The 12,087-nt window shown below is 55.1% G+C and overlaps 1 protein-coding gene across 1 annotated transcript in view; it reads left to right on the top strand.

The window, feature by feature from the left end:
• Positions 1-12,087, top strand: part of DAG1 (dystroglycan 1) — a 126,618-nt gene that overhangs the window by 90,531 nt on the left and 24,000 nt on the right. The window contains 1 exon segment of the mRNA XM_030569879.1: positions 650-1,041. Within this exon segment, the coding sequence (XP_030425739.1) occupies positions 760-1,041 (282 nt within the window). The 5' untranslated portion in view covers positions 650-759.

The following is a 12,087-nucleotide window of genomic DNA, read 5'->3' as shown; positions in this document are numbered from 1 at the left end:
GAGACCTCGAGAGGTCATCGAGTCCAATCCCCTGCCCTCATGGCAGGTCCCCCTCTTGCTAGCCAAGAGGGTCTGTTCTGTACACATGCCTAACACTGAAAGCTAGAGTTGGGGGCAGGTCTGGTTGAGGGGACTCATGGGCCTTCGGAGCAGAATCATTTGTCCTGCCTCAGGCTGTCAAGGTGGCAGCTTCCTGCTCACACTGGAGTACATCTCTTCAGGGACTGGTTCTGTGTAATTAGCATTTAAATTCATTGATGTCTTAGCTTGACTGCAGCTTTCCTGGAAAGGTCACCTAGTTCCATTGTAGCTTTTGTCACTGCATCAGTTCCTCCTGCTCACACCCTGGGGTGTTCCTTACTGAATCACTGAGTGCACAGGCTCCAGCAGTTGGTCACCAACTGAGGGCTGAGGGTCACCAACTGAGGGCTGAAAGGTCCTTGTTTCCATTGAGTGGTTGTACTCCAGTGTGAGCATGGGCTGCTAAAGGCACTTGCTCTCCACTGGGAATGGGCCTCTTGCATTTGCACAGCAGAGCTGAAAGGGAGGGAGGGCGGAGGCATTAGGCAAGTGGGCTTCTCAGCTATTCTTCAGTGCTCTTAAATGGGCATCTTTCATTTGCTGACCTGGCCTCTTCTTTCTCTCTCAGGTTCAGGAGACTCCCAGGATGAAGCTGCTGTGAGAAGCTTGAGGAGTCAGCACACAGGCTTTCAGGGCTCCCTTTCTGAGTGGAATACAGTATTGGAGTCTGCAGGAAAAATGACTGTGGGATTTGTACTGCTTCCTCCTCTGCTGGGGAGGACTTGGCTTACGCTGCTGGTGGTGGCTGCCTTTGTTCAATGCCATTGGCCCAGTGAACCTTCCGAAGTTGTACAGGACTGGGAAAACCAGTTAGAGGCCTCCATGCATTTTGTGCTGTCAGATCTCCGTGAGACAGTCCCAGCAGTGGTCGGGATTCCAGACAGCTCTGCTGTGGTGGGACGCTCCTTCAGAGTCACCATCCCCACAGATTTAATTGCTTCCAATGGAGAAATGGTGCAGGTGAGAAATGCATCAGCCTGCCTCATCTCACAATCTCCTTCCTTGCAGGCGTGCCCTTGGGAGGGACTGGGCCTGTCTCCGCACTAGTGTGACACATGGGTTTGGACGGATAGGTCATAGGTGGTCATGATTCAGATGGAAGAAAGGGAAAGGCTGTTGGGTTTGGTGATAGGTGGGTGGAAGAAACTTCCATTTCCCTCTTCTGGAAATTCACTGTGTAGCACCCCCTCTCCTCCCAGTTACCTTCTTTAATGTCAGTCTGCTTACAGGTGTTGATGGACAGGTCTGGGTTCTTCTGGATGCCGCAACTCACTCAGCAGGGTGTATCTTCTTTATTATTTCCTATAAATGTATTTGGTGGTGCTTCCCTCCCTCCCTCCTTCCTGGCAGGGTCACCAGGGCAGCTTGGGAGGAAAATTCTAATTACAGGGTAATCCCCACTTACTTACCTGGTAGTTGGAGACTTCCAAGAAATAACACAAATACATACAATATATTCAACACAATAATTGTATTAAACAGGAGACAAATATTACAGGGTAAAACACTATTGTTAGGGTCACCGGTGCCCACACTGATAATACCTGTGACTTTCCCCAGTCACATGACCTGATGTAGCAAATATAAGATTAGTGTCCCATTGGTACATGTACTTTGCTGGGGTCCTTGATGATCTATGACCACAAAATTCTTCTCTGCAATGGTCTAGCAGTGTGGCTGACTGGGTTCAGTACAGCCCAAAGGAATCACAAGTAGGAGGTGGTGGTAAGTCCCTCCACAGGTTTAATATGCATCAGGTTATAAAATCCCCAAACCCTTACTCCCTGGCTTGAGGACACAGTCCAGAGAGTAGGATGTCCCCAAAACAAGTTATCTGACTGACTAAAAGATGGTGCACTCACAAACTCCATGAATGATCCTCAGATGCAGAGATGACTCTAGACTCCTCAGTCACTGCAGAGAGGCAGATCTCCGCTGGCAGGGATCCTCTTCAGACAGGAGTCAGGCTGCTTCTGGTCCCAGAATTTCCCCTCACCACAAAAGGGTGCAGGGCTCAAGGTGCAGATTACACGACTATACTAAAATCCAAACTGTAGTTTCGTAGCCCAGCATCCAGACACACTCACAGCAGGCAGCAGCCTTGGACTAGCAGCCAGAGCAGAGCTGACCATGTGGTGACTGGTCTCACCTAGGGAGCTGGAGGGCTAACGCAGCCTGGCTGGGGAAGTTTCCCAGCAAAACTCTACAAACTGGGAGTCATCAGTGAAGAGGGGAAAGCCCAGCTGAGTTATCTTGCTTTCAGGTCTCTAGAGACTAGTTCTCAGGGGGAACCCTGCATGCAGGCCTGGGACTCCCCAACTCCCCACACAGCCAATCCTGCCCTTGCCCTGTCTGGCTCAAACTGACTCAAAAATGGCTTCTCCCCTTTCCTGAACTCCCTATTGGTTGCTGGGCAGACTCTGAGTCTGCCTTGGCTCCCTCTCCCTGAGCTGCAGCAGACAGAGCCCCAGGAATCTAGGTAATCTCCTTGGGGGTTACAACTGTTTTTCTTACTGAATTGAACTCCTTTATCCCAGAGTGAAGAGTAGAGGAGGTCTGATCCACTCTGTAGGAGCTAGTTTGGTTCAATGTCTGGCTGCATTTAACCTGTCATGCACCCAGATGCCCAAGCAAGGGGCACATGAATCACTGAAGGACAGTGACCCTCAGCCTCCCCTAGCCCAAGTCCTTGACTGATCCTCTGGCACAATGGGGTGACTTGTTTTACCATGGGGACAAAATATTGAGCGCTGGTGTGGTGCCATAGCCCAGACTCTGTTCTATGGCTGTGGCTCTTGAGTCCATTTGACACAGTGTGTCCTCCCCCTTGCCCTGTGTCCCATGGGGAAAGCTGGGGACACTTCTCCTTGTCTGAGAGGAGCTATGATCAAACTATCTGCTTGTCCTCAAGTGTTGAGTCTATTGCCTTCAGAACTTGCAGGTGCTGTAGCTGTGAGAAATGAAAGTGTGAAAATGACACTGGCTAGGAAAGGATAGTGAGAGACAATGAGGATGTCACTATTCACTACTGGTGAGGAGTCCTCTCCAGGCTGGGTGCAGGGAAGACTGCTCCTGTGCCCCATGCTTTTCTAGATTCACTGACAGCTGGGGCTGGACCATTTCCCAGTCTAAACCTGAGAGAATTACGTGTTGTTCTTCGAGTGATTGCTCATGTGTATTCCACAGTAGGTGTGTGTGCTTGCCATGTGAACTGGTGCCGGAAGTTTTTCCCTTAGCAGTACCCGTAGTGGGGAGCCCCACTGCGGCCCCTGGAGCGGTGCCTCTATATCACGCCATAAAGGGGGCTGCGCACTCCCCCCACCCTCAGTTTCTTCTTGCCGCCAGTGAAGGTAGACGGAACTTGTGCTCCAGCTTTGCTGTAGTGTCTTCCTTAGTAGTATGATCTTCGACCGTTAGTAGTTTCTCCAGTTAGTAGCCTGGCTCAGGGCATGCCCCGAGCCCCAGGCTTCAAGTCGTGCGACTCCTGTTGCAATTCCATGCCCAGAAGTGATCCACACTCCGAGTGTCTTCACTGTCTGGGCAAGGCTCATATAAGTGAGCGCTGTAAAATCTGTAAGTCCTTCAAGCCCTGGACTAAACGCAAATATGAAATCCGACTCCGGGCTCTGCTTATGGAGTCTGCTCTGGCCCCAGCGCCGACCCGGTGCTGGGCACTGCATCCTCGGTGCAGAGCGAAGCCCTATCCACCAGTCGGCACCGCTCCCCTGCCAAGAAGCAAGACGACCTAGCGGCGCCAAGACAAGAACAGAGGTGAGGCTGGACCCAAGTTGGGTAGCCCTCGATCATTCTGGGGACCCAGACCTCCGACTCGCATGGAGCGGAGTAGTCCGACCCCGTCAGCACTTGCCTCCGCGACGATGAGGATTCAGTCAATGCTGGAGGCAGCTCAGGTAGCATGCTCGTCATGCTAGTACTGAGCTGGCCACCCAAGTTGGGGTCCCGGTCCCGAAGAAAACTGCCGCCGGGTGCCCACGAGCCCTCACCGGCCATGTCAGATGTTGAGGTCTCTGCTTGATCTGCGGGGCCCTCCCGTAGCCCACGTCAGGTTTCCACTCCATTGTCAGGGTTGCTTGGGAGCGAGTCGCTGGAGTCTTCCTCCACCCCTAGGGGACGCAGGTGCCAGGACAGAAAGTGTCGATGCTCCTTGTCCAGTCGCCATGATAGCAGGTCACGATGCCATCGGCACCGCCAATCATACCATGGCGCACGCCATGCTTGGAGTGCATCCCAACAGTCACCGGCACTGACGTTGTAGCCGTGGTCACCGACGGGAGTCCAGAGATAGCACCTCTGACGTTTGTCTCATCGTCGTCGAGGTCTAAATCCCGGGGCTGGATCCGACATAGACAAGACCAATCGAGCCACTCCTACGATGCCGTGCGATCCTCAGTCACTTCAGCCTTGACTTCCAGCCGCCCTTCCCCAGGCCGCACCGTCCCTCGGGAACGTGTAACCCTGGTTGGGCCTCAGCCGGCGCAATGGCAAGGGGCACCATGGCAAGAACAGTAGTGCCAGTGGGCACCGTGGCCCCAGGCGCCTGCACTGCCGGGGCCCCGCTCCGTGGCTGGGGCATCCCAGGTGCCCTCAGTGTCTCTGCCTCGGTACCGAGAGCAGTCCTCGGGCGCCAAACCACTGGCACCACACCCGGACCCGGACATGGAGTGCGACCTACTGGCAGTGCCCGATGCCCTAGGCGTGGTACTGGTCATCTCGTCGGCACCGGACGAGTCCATAGTGGCACCATCCCCTCCTTCTCAGGAGGATTTCAAAGCTCATCAGTAGCTTCTCTGGCATGTGGCCACCAACCTCCAGCTCCAGGCAGAGGAGATGGAGGAGCCGTGGGGCAATTTGTTTAAAGTCCTGTCCTCCTCGGCACTGGTCCGCGTGGCCCTACTGCTTCACCAAGGGGTAACCAACATTTCAATCGCTCTGTGGTAAACCCCGGCCTCTCTGCTGCCCATTTCTAAGAAGGCAGAGTGGAAGTACTTTGCCCCAACAAGGGGACATGAGTATCTGTACACTCTCCCTACCCCGAGCTCACTGGTGGTGGAGTTGGTCAACCACCGTGAAAGACACAGCCAGCCCGCACCCACCCCCAAGGACTAGGATGTGAGGAGGTTGGATACCTTTGGGAAAAAGGTTTATTCCTCTGCGAGTTTCCAGCTCAGGGTGGCAAACCATCAGGCACTCCTGAACAGGTATGACTTTAACGTGTGGGGCTCTCTGCCTAATTTCGAGCTCTCCCTCCAACAGAAGGACAGGAAGGAATTCAAGGCTCTAGTTGAGGGTGCGGCAGCGGCGAAAGCAGCTCTCCAGGTGGCCTCGGATGCAGCTGACACAACAGCACGTTCGATGGCCTCGGTTATCTCCATGCGACGGGCATCGTGGCTTTCGCTGTCCGTGGAATCCCAGTCCTGCTGTTTGACAGCAAAACATTATTTGCGGACCAAACGGATACGCGTCTGCACAGGGTGAAAGATTTCCACACCATCTTGCAGACTCTCAGCCTGTATATCCTGCCAGCCAAGGACAAACCCAGGTCGCAGCTCTCGTCTCCCCCTGTAAGGGGCAGATACGAGCCCTCGCCTAAAAGGCCTAGGGATCAGAGGCGCAGGTCACAGCGCAGGTCACAGCACATTCGGCCCCTCAAAGGGAAAGAGGCAAGGGAAGAGGCATTTTTGACTCTTTGCGGGGGGCCACCTGGCCTTTTGCCAGGGAAACCCCCCCAATTAATAGAATTGGTTTTTGGCAACTGTTCATGGGTCTTCAGAGTGCATTGGTCCCGTATAACATCGGACCGGTGGGTACAGGCTACCATTCAGTGCAACCCCACCACATCATCCTCCGTCCTGGGGTGTCCCCGGGGACCCGGAACACGCCCTCCTTTTAATCAGGAGGTGACGCACCTTCTCACCCTAGGCGTGGTGACAGGATACCTTGGGAATTGCAGGGCAAAGGGTTTTACCTCCCAGTATTTCCTGATCCCGAAGGCAAAAGGCAGGCTCAGGCCCATCCTCGACCTGCGGAATCTCAACCAGTTTCTGGTTCTCTGCAAATTCCATGTGGTGTCCCCGACCTCTATTATTCTGTCCCTGGACCCAGGGGATTGGTTCGCATCTCTGGACCTCCAGGGTGCGTATTTCTATAGCCACATTTTCGAGGGTCACAGGTGCTTCCTCTGCTTTCTGGTAGGGACAGACCATTACTAGTTTACGGTCCTTCCCTTTGGCCTTTACCCGGCCCCCAGGGTTTTTACCAAATGCATGGCGGTGGTGGCAGCCCACCTCAGGAGGAACAGGCTGCAGATCTTCCTCTGCCTGGACGACTGGCTGCTCAAGGCAAGTCTCGGTTGCAGGCGCAGATGGAATTCCTGCTAGATACCTGCACGAGTCTAGGCCTAGTGGTGAACAAGGAAGAGTCCACGTAGTCCCGGTTCAGCACATACACTTCTTTAGGGCGCTGTTAGATTCCCTGGTAGCCACGGCCTCCCTCGCCGCCCGGACAGGTTCGAGACGCTCAAAGGTCTCATCACCCTTGGTCACGGCCTTTCCCAGTGACGACGACATGGGTGTGCCTTCAAATCCTAGGCCATATGGCAGCATGGATCTCCGTGGTGTGACATGCCAGGCTCAGGATGAGGCCCCTCCAACTCTGGCTGGCCTCCCGTATTCCCAGGCCAGGGACAACCTGGACCGCGTTGTCATGTTGCCACCCAATGTAGTAGCCAACCTGCAATGGTGGCCCCTCCCAAGCAACATGCTTCAGAGCATCCCCTTCTGGGAACCCCCTCGCTCACTAGCTCTGGCGTCGGATGCCTTGGACCTGAGATGGGGAGCCCACATGGGGATCTTCAAAACCCAGGGCAGATGGTCACCCTCGGAATTGTATCTGCACATAAATGTCAGGGAGCTCAGGGCGGTACACCTGACATGTGTAGCCTTCAGCTAGCACCTAGGGGGGAAGGTGGTCAGAGTCCTCACAGACAATACGACCACGATGTATTATATCAACAGGCAAGGGGGCACGCTTTCCGTGGCCTTGTGCCAGGAAACCCAGCTCCTGTGGGAGTTCTGTATAGCCCACGCCATCCTTCTGAGGGTTTTTCACCTGCCTGGCAGGCACAATATGCTTGCAGATTGGCTAAGCAGGTTCTTCTTCCAACAACACAAGTGGTCTCTAAACAGGGAGGTGGCCAGGCAGCTCTTCCTACAGTGGGGCACTCCCCAGGTAGATCTGTTAGCCACCGTCCAGAATTGCCTATGTGCACGATTCTGCTCCAAGGCGGGAGAGGGCGAAGGGGCGATATCGGACACATTCCTAATCCCATGGTCGGGCTGCCTGTTCTACGCCTTCCCATCCTTCCCCCTGAATAGTCCATAGCTGTGTTTGTTGTGGTCAATACTTCCACTGTTCCTACACTCTGGGCTAGCCATTGTCCCAGTAGCACTCACAGGAAGAAGTTCAGATTAACCTCTTCCTCCTGTCTTCACTCCAAGCTGCTCTTGTGTGCTGTCGTTGAGGTCACTCTCTCCTGATGGGTGTAGGTCAGTAGAAGAGCAGGCTGCAGAATTTTTGAACTGGAAAGAATCAGTGACTTCTAGGCATGTGTCTAGAGGGCTGGGAACACATTACCAGCAGAAGGGTGATCAAGGAAACATTGTCACAGGGAGGAGAGCACAGCATCAGCTGGCTGGAGCAGAATATGTGACATGGTCTCAAAGCACAGCCTCCCCTGAATGCACCAAGAGTGTCCTAGTAATGATGAGCATCACATCCACCATGATGAATATTAAATGCCGGGACCTGATCCCCTTCCTTACAAGTCTTACTTTCCTAGGCAGGAGAATATCTCATCCCTGTGTGCACTTCATGCTAAAGGAGAGCTAAGCACTGGAGCAGACTAACAGGACACTAGTAGAGCTGGCTGGGGGTGGGAGGGTCTCTATTTTGAGACTTTCCCCCACCTAACTGCACACCTCAGCAAACCGCCAATGGACTTTTACTCCGATTTAACCGTAAGACCCCACACTCTCCCTTTCTCCTGAGAGGGACCAAACCAATACCAAAGGATCTTTCCTGAAAATGTACCCAGAGTGCCTCCCGCATACCTTTCTTCTTCTTCTTCGAGTGGTTGTTCACATCCATTCCAAGCAAGTTTGTGCGCGCCACATGCACGCCAGCCGGAAGATTTTTCCCTATCAGCGACTGTAGGGTTGGCCCTGGTGCCCCCTGGAGTGGTGCCACTGTGGCACCCTATAAAGGGGCCTGCCAACCCTCCACCCCCTCAGTTCCTTCTTACTGCCGGTAACAGCTAGCTGGAACTTCTCTTGCTGATAGCAAGTTTAGCAGTGTCCCATCCTTGTGTGTATAGTCCGTGTATATAGTTAGTCTATCTAGATCAGTTGTACATAGTTTTTAGCTGTTGGGGAGGTCTCCCCCCATGTTCTTGTCGCCCTACTGAGGCATGCCCGGGTCTCCCAGGTTTAAACTCTGCAAGGTCTGCTGGAAGTTCATGCCAAAGATTGACCCGCACTCTGCTTGTTTGAGGTGCCTCGGAGAGAGCCACCAAAGGGACGGGTGCACTATTTGCAGGGGCTTCCATCCCAGAACTCTTAAAGACAGAGCACAAAGACTTAGAGTTCTTCTGATGGAGGCTGCCTTGTGGCCACCTTAGGACCCGGAGCCGGCCGATGCGGTGCCCAGCACATCATCGTCAGTGCGGAGAGCCCCGGCACCAGCATCAGGTCTTAGGGCCCAGCCCAAATCCTCCAAAACCCGGCACTGGAGAGAGTCGGGTCATAGGAAGTCGGCCTCAGTGCAGCACCACTTGCCCTCCCTGGTGCCCTCTAAGAAGGAGAGGCCAGTGAGGGAGCAGTCACCCCGCCAGGAGCTCCAGAGGCCCAGGCTGTCCGCCGATACAAGCGGACAGGCTGGGCTGCAGCCCCTGGCTGCTCTGTCTACTGCCTCACCGGAGAGAGGGTGGTCGAGTCCAGAGCGACCAAGATCCCTGAACCTCAGCGGAGATGTGCGTCTCCCCTCAATGCCGAAGGCATTCGAGGCGGCCTCAGACTTGCTGAGACTCCCAGTACCAGCCTCCCCGCGTCGTGGCAGGGAGTTGCCAACCATAGCCCATCCCCCAGTACAGTCAAGGGACAAGCCGGCCATGATGTTGCCTCCCTCTCTACCCCGTGACACCTGGGCAGCACTGGACCAGAGACACAGCTCCCCCTCGCCTCAGCACTGCTCTCCGGCGACAGCGGATGCCACTCCCCCCAGGTCCTCTTACTCAGAGACCTCAGACTCAGAGGCGGACTCCTACCGCTCCAGCCGGTTGCAGAGCAGGAGGTCGGCTTCACGGGTGAACCACCAGCGGTACCCACCATAGTTGCAGCAGCAATGGCAACCGCCCTCCCAGTGGCCGTTTTGGACCCCCTGGTCCTACCACCAGTCGGTGGGCCAGGCGTTTGGTTCTCACTCCAGGTCGGCCTCGGTCTCCTCGACATCGATGGCCCCGGCCGCTGGTGACCACGGTTTAGGCTCAGCAGGTGCCGCCAGACATGCCAAGCTGCTCATTGGCGACCCCGGTACCGGTCGCGGTGCTGCATTTGGAACTGGCACCAGCTCCGCAACCTCAGTACCGTGTGCCGCCGGACCCCGAAGGGCTGGACGTGCCTGAGAACAGGCCGATTCAAGTGATTTCCTCCTCTTCCTCCCCGGATGAGGCAGTCTCGGGCACGGTCACGGTACAGGCCCTGGAAGACACTAGGATCTTCCAGCAACTGCTCCGGTGAGCAGCTCAAAGCCTCGCAATCCAGGCTGAGGAAATTGAGGTGGACGTAGATCCGGTAGTGGACATCCTGGCTCCCTTGGGACCATCCAGGGTGGCCCTACCGTTGATCAAGACTATAGAGGACACGTCCTGCACCTTATGGCAAACGCCAGCCTCATTGGCCCCTACTGCCAAGAAATCAGAGACGAGTTATTTTGTACCCTCTAAGGGGCATGAACATCTGTACACCCACCCTTCCCCAGATTTCCTGGTGGTAGACGCGGCCAACCAAAGGGAGCGTCAAGGGTTTCAAGGGTCGACTTCAAAGAACAGAGACGCGAAAAGGCTCAATCTCTTTGGTAGAAAAGTGTACTCCACGGCAGGCCTACAACTACGAATAGCCAACCAACAGGCTGTCGTAAGCCGATACGGTGATAACACATGTTCGGCCATGTCGAAGTTTACCGAGCTCCTTCCCCAGGACTTGAGGTCAGAGTTTTTGGCCTTGGTGGAAGAGGGAAAGCTGATCTCCCAAGCCTTCCTTCAGGCAGTCCTGGATGCGGCAGACTCAGTCTTACGCACCATGGCAACAGGCCAGGTCATGAGGCGAGGAGCCTGGCTCCAGGTCTCGGGCCTTCCCTATGGAATCCAGCAGACTATCCAGGACCTCCCCTTCGAGGGGCAGATGCTGTTCTCGGACAAAATGGACAGGCATCTGAATAGCCTAAAGGACTCGAGGGCTATGCTTCGCTCGCTGGGCCTGCATACCCCAGCAACCCAGCATAGGCAGTTTAGGCCCCAGGCGGCCCTGCACCCTTATCAGCCTCAGAATCACCAAGAGGTTGAGCGCAGGTGGGGCAGAAACCGCAGGAGGCGCCACCAACACCACCCCTCCAGCCAGGCATCTGGCCAACCGAGACCGACATCAGGGCCTAGGCTCCCTATTTGATGGTACAGTCGAGGACGGCCTACCGATCAGGACTCTGGATACTTCTGTTCCTACCTTCTGGGTCACGTCTGTCCCCCTTCTGCCATGCCTGGTCCCAAATCACGTCGGACAGTTGGGTGCTTCACATAGTAGAGAGAGGATAGTCTATCCAGTTCTCCTCCCTCTCGCCCCACCAGCCCCCCTCCTCATCCTTCTTCAGAGACCCCTCTCACGAGCAACTTCTAATTGAGGAAATGTGGTCCCTCCTCGCAGTGGTGGCAGTTCCTCAGGAGCTCAGGGGCAGAGGCTTCTCTTCCCGTTATTTCCTAATACTGAAGGCGAAAGGGGGCCTCAGATCCATCCTGGACTTGTGGCAGCTGAACAAGTTTGTGAAAAAGCTCAAGTTCCACATGGTTTCCCTGTCTTCGATCATTCCCTCGTTGGATCCAGGGGATTGGTATGCTGCCCTCGACTTAAAGGACGCATATTTCCATATTGCCATAATCCCCTCACACCGTCGGTACCTCAGATTTGTTGTGGCCGACGCCCATCTGCAGTTCACAGTGCTTCTGTTTGGCCTGTCAGTGGCCCCAAGGGTTTTCACTAAGTGCATGGCACTTCCTGCGTGTGGCACTAAGTGTGGTGGCCTTCCTGCGCAGGTGGGGTATCTAGGTATTCCCCTACTTGGACGATTGGCTCAAAAAGGGCTGCACCAAGGAGCAGGTGGAGGCTCAGGTGCTTTTCGTCAGGTGGACCTTCCTCGAGCTTGGCCTCTTCTTGAACTAGGCCAAGTCCACCCTATCTCCTATTCAGAGGATAGAATTTATAGGAGCGTTCCTGGACTCGACCCACGCCAGAGCATATCTTTGGAGTCCAGGTTCCGATCAATGTCCAGCTCATCCTCGGTCTGCAGCGGCACAGAGCTGTCTCAAGCTGTTGGGCCACATGGCGACGTGCGCCTACGTGGTGAGCCATGCCAGACTGCGGCTTCGCCCACTACAGTCCTGGTTGGCGACGGTATACCACCCGGCCAGGGATCCCCTGGACTCAGTGGTGACTCTTCCCCAGGTGATGCTGAGCTCTCTATGGTGGTGGCTTGACCCACAGAAGATGTGCATGGGTGTTCCCTTTGCCACCCCTCAACCCTCCCTCTCCCTGGTGATGGATGCCTCGGATTGGGGATGGGGAGCGCACCTGGGGGATCTCAGGACGCAGGGTTTGTGGTCGCCGGAGGACCTCAAGTTACATATCAACGTCAGGGAGCTGAGAGCGGTACGCCTGGCTTGTC

The sequence above is a fragment of the Gopherus evgoodei genome, chromosome 7 (assembly GCF_007399415.2).
Source record: "Gopherus evgoodei ecotype Sinaloan lineage chromosome 7, rGopEvg1_v1.p, whole genome shotgun sequence".
In the NCBI taxonomy this organism is placed as follows: Eukaryota; Metazoa; Chordata; order Testudines; family Testudinidae; genus Gopherus; species Gopherus evgoodei.
Note: the sequence above shows the minus strand (reverse complement) of the source record. Positions and strands in the feature narration are given on the sequence as shown.